The 16,346-nt window shown below is 36.4% G+C and overlaps 1 protein-coding gene across 5 annotated transcripts in view; it reads left to right on the forward strand.

Moving 5' to 3' along the window:
• The window catches only part of USP47 (ubiquitin specific peptidase 47), a 58,921-nt gene that overhangs the window by 24,621 nt on the left and 17,954 nt on the right, over nt 1–16,346 (forward strand). For 4 of the 5 annotated variants that reach the window (XM_052811816.1, XM_052811817.1, XM_052811819.1 and 1 more), the window contains 7 exons: nt 5,476–5,571; nt 5,656–5,808; nt 7,204–7,371; nt 9,705–9,836; nt 10,524–10,600; nt 10,918–10,973; nt 15,796–15,908. In XM_052811816.1, the coding sequence (XP_052667776.1) occupies nt 5,476–5,571; nt 5,656–5,808; nt 7,204–7,371; nt 9,705–9,836; nt 10,524–10,600; nt 10,918–10,973; nt 15,796–15,908 (795 nt within the window). The remainder of the gene's footprint in view (nt 1–5,475; nt 5,572–5,655; nt 5,809–7,203; nt 7,372–9,704; nt 9,837–10,523; nt 10,601–10,917; nt 10,974–15,795; nt 15,909–16,346) is intronic. The other variant, XM_052811818.1, reaches the window with a different exon arrangement.

Below are 16,346 nucleotides of genomic sequence, written 5' to 3' on the forward strand. Positions count from 1 at the left end.
GAAAGAAAGAGTAAGAATAAATCAAGTCTTTCAGTAAAGGTTGTTTTAAACAAACACTGGTTGTGTAATTGGCTTACCAGGATTATATATTATATATATTCCTTTTGTATTTAGTATGCTGGCAATATTTTTTAAGCACCAATAGTCTGCGATTCTTAACAGTAATTCTGTTAAGAGGAGAGTTGTTAGAATTAGGTGAAACTGCAGTGTAGGTTTAAAGCACTTCATACTTTAAAACTTTAAATACCAATCTTGAGAAGTAGTAAAGATATGAGGGACATTGATCTCACATAAAGGATTCAAGTTCGTAAAGTCCTTTGAATTCTTTTTAGGATCACATTAAAATATTTTAGAACTATCCAGCTAATTGATGCTGTATTGATACAGATTGATATTTTATGTAGATGGCTTCCCTTTTCACCTTTCAAAACTAATTTCTAGAAATATTGCCTAAACCAAAATTTTTTTTTGTAATTTTTAATAGATCGGAAAAATCTCATTATTGAATAAAGTAATGAAAACTATTCAGTTCATGTAGTTGTATTCTGCATTTAACAATGCATTGTACATGTGTCTCAAATTGACATTTTTTTCTTTGTTAGTAGAGAAGTCTATAGTGGAATGCTAAAAAAAAAAGACTTTGTATATTTGTAAAAACACAGAAAGCTTGAACAATTAAGAACTTAAATATCACATTACTTTCAGTAGTATTTGATATTTCTCCTGTAAATCGGCATTTACTGGGTTTACAACATTGAGGAAAATAGTTTTAAGATTTTTGTTACACAGAGTTACATGGTTGCAATTTGTATTGATGCTTCAATTTTTGAGCTTTTTTAATTCATATTCTGATTATATTCAGTTGATTCTCCTCCCTGCATTTGTATTATCTATAGCAGATGTAATTTTTAGTTTTGTAGTCTTCAACAGTGGGGAGATATGGAGGATACTTGCTTTTGGAGAAGGGAAAAATCGCCTGTTTCTAAATGGAATTCTCTGAAGGTAGTATCCTCCATTGATCCATAGATGGTGGTGATTTAGTAGGTGTAGGTAAAAGGGTATGAGAGAGAGAACAAAAACTTCACACATGCGCTAATAGGGCTTATAGAAGGGAATGTAAAACTTTTTAGACCTTGCTAGTCAGCTCCTGAGGGAACTTGCAGCAGGCGACACAACCCAAGATAGGGGATCTAAGGAGGATACTACCTTCAAAGAACTCTAGTTAGAGGTAAGTGATTTTCCATTACTTTCTAATACGAGAGAATGGATGTATGAGCTTTAAGTAAGGTTAATCTGTAGAATGCCGCATAAAGTGTATTATCCCACTGTTCGACATTGTGTACTACCAAAAAAACATAGATACCTGAAATGTTGCATTTAGCTATAAATATATATGTATTACTTCTAAATACATGGGAATATTGAAGAACTGGAAGGATAATGTTGTGCTTGCTTTATTTCCTAATATGAACTAATTCTGAAATTCTTCAGTATGTTTTTAAGGTTTGCATTTTGAAGTATTTTTTCTGATTCCCCACTCCATCCTCCAAGTTCATGTAATAAGACTACATAGCTGCAAACTCATTAGGGCACTCTGGGGCACTGAGATCTTGTCAGTATGTATCTCAAGATAGTTTCTGAAAAAGTACTTATACTATCTGCATTGTTCAAGAATATGGTTTAAAAAAACCTGAATCAGTCTTTCTTGAGGTCAGTAGAAATATAGACATAAAAATATATAGCTTATTTCAAGGAGGTAAACAGGAGCAGCAATTCACATACTGATTTTTGTAGGTACTGGTATCTTTTGTATAGATGCCTGATAACAGCATTAGACATAAGCTAAACTTAAAAATTTTGCAAGATGAAGAACAGCTGAGAGAAGAGTGGATGCAATGGGGATCTAGCTGGAATGCTGAAATTATGTTACTTAGAAAACAGTGGAAATTGCTTTGTAATACCAAAAGGCTAGTAATAATACAGGTATTCTGGAGATGTAGCATGTACAGTTCTGCTTTGTTAAGTGTTGTTAGTTTCCACCATCTTTTGTATGTTAGTTTTTCTTTTGAGGGTGTAAGTATGCATACAAGTAGACCATTTTTGGGCAGAAATTAATTTGGACTTCTGTGTGAACTTATTTTGTGGTGTCATTGCCAAACTAAAACTGTCGAAGGCAGAATATGGATGATTTGATATTTACTTTTTTTGAGCTACATTGGTAACAACAAGGTCTTGTATTTTTAGTTGAGCATATTCTTTGGACATGGGAAAACTAGATGAGCTCTGAAAATCTGAGATGGCAGTTAGTTTCTAGTTTTCTCCAAGAACAGTTTTGCCTTTTGCTATTTATTGTGTAACTTTTCATAAAGGTTTTACTACTCCTGCTCACAGGTTTTGCAAATTTACACATTTACAAATGCTTGCAGTAAGATACCTGTCAAACTACTGACTATATCATAATGCATTTTTGTGAAGAGTGTGTCCGAAGTGTGTATCTTTTGCCAGAAAATAATTAGTTTGAACTGTTTGTTATGGCATTTTAGTATGCTAAGTGTTATAAATCTCATAATCAGAATATTAAAAACTGGATATTCTCAGAACTTGGCTGGACAAGGCCCTGAACAATGTGCTTTAAGTTGGACCTGCTTTGAGCAGGGAGTTAGGATCAGATGATCTCCAGAAGTCTCAGCCTATATTGTTCTTTTGATTTTGTGAACTATAAAAAAAGTTGAAATAGCCTTTGTCATACTAATCCTATTGCTTGGTCATATATGGTATATTTTGAAGTGTGTGTTGGGAATGTTGGAAATGCATGGTAGCTCTAAGGCTACATAATAGTTACCTCTTTGAAGATAACTTCAAAGGTAACATTTGTTCTAAAAGTAGAGTTGCATGAAAATGGGAGATGTCATGTGATAGGTTGCGCAGCGTAGAAGCTTTATCACTGGTTTTGCTGAGTAAACTGTCAGAGTAGAAAATGGTGAACTGCATTAGAATAGGAATTGTATTAAGAAATGCCCTATCAGCAGAATTAACTTTGGTGTAAAGATTATATAGGAGGAAACTGCAGGAGACACAAATGAGTAACCCTGAGGAACAGTGATGTTCCTTATACAAGGGTTGAAAAATACATGGAAATTCATATAGCTCAAAAATACTGGAGTTTTCAAGAGTTTTAATCAGGTTTTTCAAAGCATAGCTTGCTATGTGTGGTAAGCAGTGAAACTGCAAGAGTAATGTAATACTACTTCATTCAGTTTTGGGGGGTCTGAAGGATCATTACTTTTGTCCATATGTAAAAATTTATAGTATGTTTCCTTGTTAAATTGCACATCATGTGAGTCTGTGTAAGCATTACATAACCATTTATGTCCCATCATTCGTATATTCCCATTCATTCATATTCATGTTGATGCATGAATTGCAAATTTTTTTCTTACACTTGAAATATATTTTTATTGTCATAACTGGCATTTGATTTATAAGAGGTAGTTCATTATGAATGAATGGTCATTATGTGATGTTTTCTACATCTCATGGTTTCTGTGGTTATTAACTTTTTTCTTTCATTTAAATAGTTCTGAATATTCCTTAACTAGTTCACAGAATAGTGAAAATGCAGTAATCTGTTTCTTCCCCTTTCTTTTTAAGCAGGGTTATAACTTGCTTAGTTGTCTTTCTTACATTTTAGAATAAGATTCCTCACATTTCAGTGCATAATCATACTAAACATTAGCTATTTGTTGACCTTGAGTAAAAAGCAACTCAGCCTCTGCAGCGTTTAGGAAGTACATATGTAGACAGCAGTTCAATTTAGACTCTAAAATGTTTTCACATGTCTAGAGAGTATCTCTGCCTAAGAGCTGTGATTTCAGGGCTGTTCAAAGGCTTTTCCAGCTGGATCCAAAAATGGTAAAGTGAGATGACTGCCTTCAATGTACAGTTGTTCCATTGAGTTTGGCACATTTTTCGTTTGTGAGTAGTTGTCACCCGGAATACAGTCCTTTTGAAAAAGTCCTTTCTCCTACAACAGCAACAGAGCTGTTGTAAAACATTTGTTATATTACTGTTCTTGCTGCTTCCCTGAGTTCTCAGAAAGAAAGAAGGGAGAAGGGGAGAATTGGAGGCTTTTTGGAGAATTTGGCATATCCTTGATTTCCTCCCAAAGTGTGACTTATCAAACAACATGATGTAGATAGTAATCTTAAGTTCTGTGCCAGCCATGTTAAAATTGGTGAGTTTACTCTGCCCAGTTAAGCCCCTTCTTACTTATTCAGACTTCAGGGAACAGCTACAGTCCTTCGTAAGAGATAATGATTTTAAAAACATTGTTTCTGTTGATCATCTTTGCTTTAAACTGAATGTCTAAATATGCAAGTTGTATTTGTTTTCACCTCCATAGGTGAACAGAGAACTAACGGGTTCCACTTGGAGTTCAGAAACCCAGAGCCTATTGGCTTCCAAGCTGACTGGGTTAAAGGTTTTAACTTTTAAAATCTCTGGGTAAAATTCTTCACTGAACCCATCTCAATATTCTTAGTCAATTTTGTTTGAACAAGTTTGTTCTCAAGTATATATAACTTATATGCAACATCGTTGTTGCAAATTATGTTAGGGGGAGGACAGTTTGGTTGTATTTTGAATACTGTTTGCTGTAGAGGGGAGCAAAGTAGAAATCATTAAACTCCTGGATTTAAGCATTAGTGACAGAACTTTTAGGCAGCTGTCAGAGGACAAAAGTGCAGTTATTGGTCATGTGCCTCATAAGGTTTATGCTAGGAAGCTAGTTCTGTCTTTATAGAAGATGGCCATATCTGATTCTCACTCCTTTGGGAGTGAATCTCAAATACTCTCCCTTGGTCCTTTCCCCACCTTTCACTTAGAAATAATATCTTCAAATGTAGTTTTCCAGGTCCCTTTTGTAGAATGGGACTAAGGTGGTCTTCAGGCAGGGCGCTGAGGAACTGAGTAACATTTTTTCCTGCCACTTCCCTCCCACCCCCCCATAATTATTGGATGGTAGCTGTTGGGAAAAACTCCTCTTGAAATGCAGAACAATCATCTCAGAATTCTGGGAGAACAGGGCCAAAGCAGGGTTAGAAAATAAGCTCGTTTTCACAGCAGTTGACTCAACAGACATGACTAAATGTGGTGTGCGAGCTAACAGGAGTCAATGTCATTTTATTTCATATGTTTATTAAAACAAAGACAATTTGGATTCATCAAACACTGAATGAAATATAGTTAGCAGTAATTGTGGTTTGACTATTTAACCTTGGGCTGGGTAGAGAGGTTGGTTTCTCTTCATATTTTCCTGACTGTGTCTGTATCAAAGTTTATGTCAATCAAATTTTGGTTGTAGTTTTAATTGAAATAATTGTATGCGTTTGCAGTCTCATTGTAAATTTATCATTCTGATTTATACCTACATAGTAAACATTCTTTAAAAATCAGGTACCATCTTTTTATTATTAGGAAGAAGCACTGCATGCTTTCATTCAGCCTGAGATTCTTGATGGCCCCAATCAGTATTTTTGTGAACGATGTAAGAAGAAATGTGATGCAAGGAAGGTAAAGACTGTCCAAATCATTTGCGAAAATTGCTTTTGGTAAATCCTGACAATGGTAGCATAATCTTGTCTTTGCTTCATTTAGGGTCTGCGGTTCTTGCACTTTCCATATCTGCTGACATTACAGCTGAAGAGATTTGACTTTGATTATACCACTATGCACAGAATTAAACTCAATGATCGTATGACTTTTCCTGAGGAGTTAGACATGAGTGTCTTCATTGATGTTGAAGATGAGGTAAGGTGTTCAGTTTCAGAGAAAAGTCTTTAAGAAAGTTAAAGTTTCTTAATTAAAATGTCCATCTAATAAACCCATTTTAACATTATTCATCTACATAAATGTTCTTTAGCCATGGCAGTGTTTTAATTTGAACTTTTTAAATCTGTCCATGTGGATTTTTGCTATACTGAAAAGGAAGCATATTCTCTAATCACTGTAGGGTTTCCATGCTTCTGTAAAAAAGCTGTTCCTGATTTCTTCTATCTTCACATGAGTGATTTAAAAGCAGAACTCTCAGGGCTTCTACATATACTGCAAATCTGAAATAAAACATATTTTTTAGACTTGTGTCTGAATCTCTTTTGGTCACAAGAGGTGATGTAAAGTTTTGAAACTCTGGACACTGAAGTTAGTCCAGAAAACATTAATGATTAATTCCTTTCCTCTGACTCACAATGTTGTGTATGCTGTAGAAATTAGATTTTTAAAATTTTGTTTTTCACTTCCACCTGGCTTTTAACTCTTCTGGTTTTGGCCAAAATTCATGTTGTGCAGTTACATTCGCCAAAAAGCATTTAATGTGCCTTCTGCATTAAAGACTAAATTTATTCCTCTAATTTCATTCCTGAAAACATTATGTCACTTTGCTAGTTCATAGTGGTATAAGAGAAATACTGCATTGATGTGCATATGGAGAGGCTTTTCTGACTCTATACAAACCTTTGTTTTATGAAGTATGCCATTTAAGCAATTTGATACCTCTCAAAGTGTTACTGGGGGGGCTAAATGAGAATGAAGATTGATCTGGGAGAATAGAACTTGAGACAAAATTAACAACTGTCAGAAAATCAAAAGAATTATCCAGAGGAAAGAGGATCAGGTAAGAGATGGATATACTGACTTGTACTAAACGAACTGCATTCATAGTGTTGTTGACATCAAGCTTTTAAGCTAATAGAACACTGATCAGTCTTACTGTAATACCTTGACTCTGTCCAATGAGTTGAAATGGAAAAAAATCTTTGACTATGGATGAAAATATTTCCAGTCAAATCAGTTCTGATTAACAGGCCCATGTTACAATAGGATTTGTTATCTGATATTAGACTTCCAGATATTTAATTGAATGGAATAGGCTAGTAACAGATATAATCCTGTCAAGTATGAAACCAGGTAATTGCCACTCAGTTGCACACGAGATGAGAAAATACTGATCTAAGACGTGGACTGAAGACAGTTACTAACAGAAATAAGTCTGTTCTCAATGCTGAATTGCAGAGGTCTCTAGGTTTTTGAGGAGTTTCATTGTTTTGCAGATTGGAATTTTTTAATTTCACAACCGTATTGTCATTTCTTGTTCCGTGTAACTTTAAATGTTGTATGATATTAGTATGTATGTGTTTTATTTTTAAGAAGTCTCCTCAGACTGAGAGTTGCACTGATAGTGGAGCTGAAAATGAAGGCAGTTGTCACAGTGATCAGATGAGCAATGATTTTTCTAATGACGATGGAGTTGATGAAGGAATCTGCCTTGAAAGCAATAGTGCAGCAGAAAGACTTTCTAAAGCTGGCAGTGAAAAGGTACGTTTAAAAAAAGATGTTGTACTGGGTCTGATTGAGATGGAGTTAGTATTCTTCATAGTAGCCTGTATGGTGCTCTGTTTTGGATTTGTGACTAAAACAGTGTTGATAGCACACCAGTGTGTTAACTCTTGCTGAATAGTGTTGCACAGTACTAAGGCTTTCTCTGTTTCTCATTCTGCCCCTGTAATGAGCAGGGCTAGGGGTGGGCAAGAGACTGGAAGGGGTACGTAGCTGGGACGGCTGGCCTGAATTGACCGGAGGGATATTCTGTACTATATTCGTTGCTGTGTAATGTTATGCTCAGAAGTAAAAACTGGGGGCTTTCCAAAGTAGCTGTTGCTCAGACACTGGGTGGGCATTGGTCTGCTGGTTGGGAGGTGGTGAGTAATGCCTTTGCATCATTGCTTTTTTTTTTTTTTTTTCCTTATTTCCTTCACTTATTAAACTGTCATTATCTCCAACGACAAGTTTTTCTCACTTTTGCTCTTCTGATTCTTTCCACCATCCCACTCAAGGGGAGGAATGAGTGACTGACTGGGTGGGTGCTTAGTTGCTGGCCAGGGTCAACCCACCACAAATGTAAATGATAAAAATATAATTAATTCTGATATTGGGGGTGAGGGAGTAGGAGTGTGTGTTTTTATTCAAATTCCAAAAACTGATACTACAGCAAAGGAAAGCATGCAACTGATTTTGAAGGTCACCTGAGAATAAAGGTTTTCCCAGCTTGTCAGACTAAGAACTCCTAGATAACTTGTTTTGGCAGCAGACCATCAAACTGAAGACTGTTTTGTCTTGTGAGCAGTGTTTTTTCTTTGAGGCCAACTGTCAGAGGCCTACCGGCTTTGGCTGCAAAAGTGTCTTGCAGCTTAGTAGGATAAGATTATAAAGTTTTGATCAGTCTCTGCCATCTGTTTCTTGTCCTTATAAAAATGGCCATATAGATGAGGCCATGGGTCTAAATGTTAAATATTCTTTCAGTCATCTTGAGTTAATATAAAGGAATTGAGCAGCCAGTCAGTCTAGGATAGCAGCCATCCTTCTATGGGACATAAAGATTAGCAGAGATCTTCAAGAAACCTGAGTTTTCTTGCCAATACAAAATTCATCAAAACTCCTCTGAGTTTTATGGTAATGTCTACAGTATGTACTTCATGTGTCGTTATTCAGTGAGCTCACCTGAAGTTTGGCCAATAGGTTTTATTCAGACTTGTTAGGAAGCTGTTTGGCTGCAACTGTTACTTTCATAAATATTTAAAGGCTGACTTGCATTTTAATGTATGCATCTGTCCCTGTTTACATTTATGTTAAACCATTTGAGAGGGTTTTTTGATAAATGTTCTAAATACTGTCAATCTTAGCTGGAAAAAAGAAAGCAATTAATAGATAGTCACTTGACTGGAATAGGGACAGAGTATTGTAATGTATGTGTAATGCAAACGTCATGTCCTAGTATTGACAGTAGCTTTGGCCGATTAACTCATACTACTTGTTCTAGGCAAACTAGCTGTCAAGCCATGCTGTTAGCTTTTTGGTTTGGATATCTTAATAATGGATGCAGTCCATGCTAAGAATTTACAGAGCATTTCCTCTATATAATCTAAAAAAAATTTAATTCTTGTAACACCTATGTGAGTCAGTATTGTTCAGTCTTATTTTTTTTAATGTAAACACAATACTGAATGGATGTCCTTAGTACCGTTTATTTCCATCCTTTTAGTTATGAAAAGAAAGGTTTATGACAGGAAACTTGGAGTGGTGTGAGAGAAATTAATGTAGAGTGCTGATAAGTGTTGAATGGTGTGTTGCTGGTTTGCAGTACACATTAAGGGGCAAAAAGCAATCTTCAAGAATGCAGAGAAGGGTGATAGCAAATAAGCCTAAACTTTGTAGCTACAAGCAAGTTAGTCATTATTTTTGTTTCTTGTGTGGAGATATGTTTCATACCTATCTAGCTAAGAATTCACAAATACAGAGCTTGTACAGAAAAGAAGTAACAGTAATGCATTAAGCCAGTTCAAAAATGTTTCCATGATTTTTTTTTGCTTAAGTTGTTTAGTCTTTTCTCTTTCTCTCTTACCACCAACGGAAGGGGAGATTCCTCTTTACTTCCATTATTACATACTGTTGTATAATGTTTAGCATATCAGACCTCTGATTTTGTTCAGTATCTGTTGCAGTGATGCGCTTCTGTTATACCAATCTGTTTTGTAACGTACAACTATTTATATATATGGGTTCATGTAATTGTTTTAAAAATTTTTTAAAATGATCATTTGGTTACCTTTTCTTTACTTCATATGTATCACACCTTTTTCTTCTTTCCCCAGAGTTCTTTACTGTATGAGCTCTTTTCTGTTATGGTTCATTCTGGAAGTGCTGCTGGTGGCCATTATTATGCCTGTATAAAATCTTTTAGTGATGACCAGTGGTACAGCTTTAATGATCAGCATGTTAGCAAGGTAAAAATAGTATTTTTATTTATCTTGTGTACTTGTAGATGAACCAATAAGTTTCTATTTTGCGTGTCATTTTTCACAGACGTATAATGAAGCTGGTTTTACGTGCAGGTATCTCAAGCATTTACTTTGTTTCATCTTCTTATCCTAATGTCCTGCCATATACATGTTTCACTCATTAGCTTACCTGACTTCTAGGAGGGATGGTTTATTTACTTCTGTATGGGGTTTTGAGCATTGCAGGGGAGGCGTGTTCTTGATGGTGAAGGGGGGGTGGTTCATAAAGAAGCCTTTATTCATGTACAGACCAGGCTGGATTTAGAATTTTGCCTTCTATACACGTGAAGAATATTTTTTGCTTAGAGAAGTGTATTTGTAGATCCATTACAACCCGGATTGCGCTGTTAAACCTGTCCTGCTGATGCATTTCAGGTGTTACATGTATCCATAAACATTATTGCAATCAAGAACCTGGATATTGTTTTTCTAAGAAGTTCCTACTTCTAAAAAAGAAGGGGCAGATCACTTTGAAACAGTTTTTTTGCAGTCAGCAAATAAGCAGAAATATTTTTAAAAAATTAGAATGATTAATATTGTGTTAACTATGTAATGCCATTTTTCCTAATGAGAATAAATGCATCTCGATTAGTGCAAGTTTCTCAAATAATCATTAAATTAATTTTCTGTTAGATAACTCAGGAAGATATTAAGAAAACATATGGTGGATCTTCTGGAAGCAGAGGCTATTATTCCAGTGCTTTTGCTAGGTTAGTAGTACTGTAATATTACTTTTGTTTCTGGTGGTGTTTCAGTGTAATCAGATGAATGGCCAAGATACATGTGCTTAACGTGTTAGCTTAAAAGTAATAGTAGATGCTTCAAATAGTTGTAAGAACTATGCTAACTGCTGTTTCGGATCATTAAAATAACATGATATTTGTTTTTGAAAATTCTTCTTGGTTGGTGTATTGCTAAGATATGTATGACAGCTCCTTATGGGGAAAAAAAAAAAACCAAACAACTTTTGAAGTAATTATTGTCCTCCTATCTGAGAAATTCAGACAACTATTCTTTTCTCTACCAGCTCCACAAATGCATACATGCTGATATACAGACTGAAGGATCCCACAAGAAATTCAAGTAAGTATGTTTTCCAGTTCTTAACTAGTAAGATTCTGTTGTGGAATAAGGAGATGTTTTACATGTGATGAGTACTAATTTTTGTGAGGATGTTGGTATTGGTATTTTTAGGGTAAACTAAAGTAACTTTCATATAGGAAGCCTTCCTTTATGGCTTTTTGTTACTCTCTTTATAGTAAACCTTTATGGATCATTAGGAGGTCATCACAAAATAAATTTTCTGATTTTTTTAGTATTTTATATACCATAGAAATGAAAAACACATATACTGAGTGACACTGAATAAACTATAATGTAATGCTATATAGTGTCACGATTGATAGTGGAATAAAAATTATTTTCTTAAAAATGAGTATGTAAGAACTTCATAACGACAAGTTTTACACTTTATAACCAGCCCTTATTGTTTGTGTTTCAGTTAAGAGGTGAGAAAATATACTATAAGTTACATAGTCAGAAACAAATCTTGGATTTCACTGTCTTTTATTCCTGTCATCTCTGATTAGTTCACTAGGGTGTAGAGGATGCCTGGCCCCATGTAATAGCTGACAGGTTGATTAATCTCTGAAATATGGTACAGTGGAAAATGAAGATTCTGTTTGGATTCAAAACAGGAATGTCTGGTTGGAGTCTTCATTCAACTATTGGCTAATTTCATAGGGTCTTAGTCTTTCATATTACTAATAAGTGTAAACTACCAGGATTTCTCTTGTAGATTTTTTTTAATACTCTATTATTTGCTTGAAAACACTTAATGTTTCTCATTTAAAATCTGAGCATACCCAAATGATGCAGTAGTAATTGAAATTTTTTTTTTAACTAATACCAAAATAGAAGGAAGCATGTTAGTTTGCTATTTTCCCCTTTTTGTTAATCCCTTGTTAGAAGCACAGCTGTAGAAAGAGAGCAAGAAGAGCAGTGGCTAGCCACACTTGCTCTCATCAGCAGTAAGTGCCTGGAAGAATCAAGTATTTTGTTAATACTCTAACTGGTTGAATTGAGCCAAAGATTAATTTGCTTGCAACATCAAAGCTGTATTTATTTTTTCTTAAAGGAAGAATTCAGTAGTCTGCACTTACAAAGGGTAATTTGTCAGTCTGTAGCCTGGCAGAAGTTAGGCTGATAAATAATGCAGACTGTTCTAAGTTTTGGGGGTGTATATAGTTCAATTATCAGAACAGTCAATGAATAATTTTTCCTAATAGCTTGAGCAGATGAAAAGCCACAAAAACTTTCAAAGGCAGTTAAAAAAACCTCTAATATCTCTGCATTCCTACTTTATTTTTTTCTTCTTTTTCATTAAATGCCCAAGAGGCTGGGTGGCCTAAAGAATAGATTCAAGTTCTCAAGAATCTTAAAATCATCCTTTGTAGGGAGAATATTTTGATAGCTGGATTTATTTTATTTTTAATTGGTAAACTGAAATTATGTATTACTTAATAGAGTAGAATCTCACAACTGAAATCTTTGGCACCTCACATTGTGTAGCTGCTTTTGGGGCCTACTCATTCTTTTTGAAGAACATTCAAGCATAGAAAAGACTTGTATACTTGAGAAAGTTTGTAACACACCAACTTGTAATGTGTCCAGTGGAGGAGGGAATAAAATACCTTTGAAAATAACATTTTGTTTACCTTATTCTGCTGCTGTAAATATTTTTGGAGGGAATTGAATAGTTGTCTGCTTCCTTTAACTGCTGCTTTTGGGGTGAAATTTTGAATTCATAGAATCATAGAATCATTTTGGTTGGAAAAGACCTTCAAGATCATCGAGTCCAACCATCAACCATGCCCCCTAAACCATGTCCTGGAGTACCCTGTCCACTCGCTTTTTGAGTATCTCCAGGGATGGTGACTCAACCACTTCCCTGGGCAGCCCATTCCAATGTTTGACAACCCTCTCAGTAAAGAAATTTTTCCTAATATCTAACCTAAATCTCCCTTGCCTCAACTTGAGGCCATTTCCTCTCGTCCTATCTCCAGACACCTGACAGAAGAGACCAACACCCACCTCACTACAACCCCCTTTCAGGTAGTTGTAGGGAGCGATAAGGTCTCCCCTCAGCCTCCTCTTTTCTAGACTGAACAACCCCAGATCCCTCAGCCGCTCCTCATAAGACTTGTGCTCCAGGCCCCTCACCAACTTGGTTGCCCTTCTCTGGACACGCTCTAGCAGCTCAATGTCTTTCCTGTAGTGAGGGGCCCAAAACTGAACACAGGACTCGAGGTGCGGCCTCACCAGTGCCCAGTACAGGGGAACAACCACCTCCCTGTTCCTGCTGGCCACACTATTTCTGATACAGGCCAGGATGCGATTGGCCTTCTTGGCCACCTGGGCACACTGCTGGCTCATATTCAGCAGGCTGTCAACCAGCACCCCCAGGTCTTTCTCTGCCGGGCAGCTTTCCAGCCACTCTTCCCCAAGCCTGTAGCGCTGCATGGGGTTGCTGTGACCGAAGTGCAGGACCTGGCACTCGGCCTCGTTGAACTTCATACGATTGGCCTCAGCCCATCGATCCAGCCTGTCCAGATCTCTTTGTAGAGCCTCCCTACCCTCAAGCAGATCGACCCTGCCTCCCAACTTGGTGTTGTCTGCAAACTTGCTGAGGGTGCACTCGATCCCCTCATCCAAATCATCAATAAAGTTATTAAACAGAACAGGGCCCAACACCGAGCCCTGGGGAACACCACTCGTGACCCGCCGCCAACTGGATTTCACCCCATTCACCACAACCCTCTGGGCTCGGCCATCCAGCCAGTTTTTCACCCAGTGAATAGCGCACTTATCCAGGCCACGAGACGCCAGCTTCTCAAGGAGTATGCCATGAGAGACAGTGTCAAAGGCCTTGCTGAAGTCTAGGAAAATAACATCGACAGCCTTTCCCTCATCCACTAGGCGGGTCACCTGGTCATAGAAGGAGATCAGGTTGGTCAAGCAGGTCCTGCCTTTCGTAAACCCGTGCTGACTGGGCCTGATCCCCCTCTTATCCTGGAGTTGCCATGTGAGTGCTTTCAAGACAAACCGTTCCATAATCTTTCCCGGTACCGAGGTCAGGCTGACAGGCCCGTAGTTCCCCGGATCCTCCCTCCGACCCTTCTTGTAAATGGGAGTCACGTTGGCAAGCCTCCAGTCCTCTGGGACCTCCCCTGTTGACCAGGAACGCTGATAGATGATAGAGAGTGGCTTGGCAAGGACCTCTGCCAGTTCCCTCAGTACTCTTGGATGGATCCCATCAGGTCCCATAGATTTGTGAGTGTCCAGATGGCGTAGCAGGTCTCTAACTAATTCCCCCTGGATTAAGGGGGGTATGTTATGCTCTTCATCCTTACCTTCCAGCTCATGGGGTGGAGTACCCTGAGGATGACTGGACTCAGTTCCACCATGAGAAAATGAGGATGACTATTAGCAAGAATAAGGAAATAAATGAGCAGTGCAAGGATGAGTAAAACAAGCTTTAATGTTTTTTGGAATACAACCTAAAAAAATCTAAGCTTATACTAAATTTTATTAAAAAAAAAAAACCACAAGAAAACAATACTAAAATTAATAAAAGTAGACTTGCAACTTCAACATCCTAATAAACACATACCACATTTATTTTTAGCAGCAATCTATTTCATTATACACAGAGTACGTTCAGACATGTTACTATTTTCTACTTTTCTACTTCTTTCTACTTCTTTCTTTTACTTTTCTATTCTTTTCTGGATACAGTTGAACAATGGTATTTTCTTTGAGGAAATAGGGAGGGAGGGGAAAAACTAAGTATCTCACAAAAGCAATTTTGCTGGCTTCTCTTTGTTTCTGAGAATTCATGATACAGGGGACAGTGCAGTTATAAAAATATGTTATTTTATTTTAAAGTAACAGTATCTGAAGTAGATGCTTTATATAGTTTTGAAGTGGATTCAACACAAGAAGGATACTATTAAAACAAAGCCATTTATCAACAAATTGATAAAGTAGTAAGTCTTAAGAGCAACAAAAAAATATCATTTCAATGTTTGAATCATTGAAACAATACTATTCATTCTGAACAAGAAGTGATTGTAAATTGTATGAAGCTTAAGAATAAATAGCAGCCATAAACAAAGTCTATGGGTCAAGAGCTGTCTTTGGAGATAGATTTTCCTGTAAGTGCTATGATTGTTAATTCCTCAACAAGCAAATAAAGAAACTGAATCTGCTATTTCAGATTACTTGAACATGCCAAACACATCTTTAAATCTGAAAAATTATTTGCCCAATTTCTTGCAATAGGAGTGGCACCAGGATTGGAAGACAACTGTATTTATTTGCAAAAGTAGATTTATTTTATTATTTTTTTTAAACTTGATGAAGTATTGCATGTTCTGTTTTCGTTTTTTGTTTATGAAACAAAATCTCATGATGTACACTAATCTTTATTAAGTGCAATATTTATTTTACTACAATATAGACACTACCTGATATCTCGTGACTGTTATTATCAGCTAATTCACTTTCTAGAACAGAAGTTACCTTTATTGTAAAAACAGGTTCAAGTACAGTCATCAGTCTTAGTATGTTTCTTTACAACAGCAAAGCTTCCTTTACCAATACTGGAATATTAATCTTGTGCTAATAGCATTTTCTTGTGTTGCTGATGTATAATTAAGGGGAATAAAAGGCTGACTTTGGTTTCATTTAAATCATAATGGTGGTATAGTGGGAAATTTGGGCAGAGAAGAGAGAGGGAAGAAGGCAAGATAGATTAACTATTAAATATACCCATATTTCCTAAGATGTTGCCCACTGTGGAAAAATGTTTTTTTTAAAACTATTGCTTTGTTTTTACTGGCAGAGTTTCTTGAGGCACATGAGTATCCAGAGCATATTAAACAATTGGTACAGAGAGAGAGAGAACTGGAAGAACAAGAGAAGAGGCAACGTGAAATTGAGCGCAACACTTGCAAGGTTAGAATTTCTGCTGAATAAAGTAACAATACATTTCTAGCAAGAAATGTCTCTATAGTAAATAGTAATTTTTTACTACAATACAAGGGCTCTTGTGATAAGTGTATTTGTATTAATAACTCTTTAAAATGAATTGTACACCTTTTGGAAGCCTGCACACAGTGGAGGTATCTGTTAGAGGTATTCACCAGAGATTTTTGTTGAGTGCCTGTCTTCCATGTGAATTGGAATTGGTATTAAAACCAAAACAAAACTATAGTTAATCTGACATCACTTGATTTCAGCAAAAAGAATTCCAAAGCATATAGAATGCTGTATGTTAGATGTTTCGTACTGTTAAATCTTTTCATGTTGTGACCCTTTGCTTTGTGAAATGATGTTTCTTAAACTAATTTAAAATTATTATTTGGCAGAAAGAGCGGAATCTTTTTCCAACCG

The sequence above is a fragment of the Harpia harpyja genome, chromosome 16 (genome assembly GCF_026419915.1).
Source record: "Harpia harpyja isolate bHarHar1 chromosome 16, bHarHar1 primary haplotype, whole genome shotgun sequence".
Classification (NCBI taxonomy): Eukaryota; Metazoa; Chordata; class Aves; order Accipitriformes; family Accipitridae; genus Harpia; species Harpia harpyja.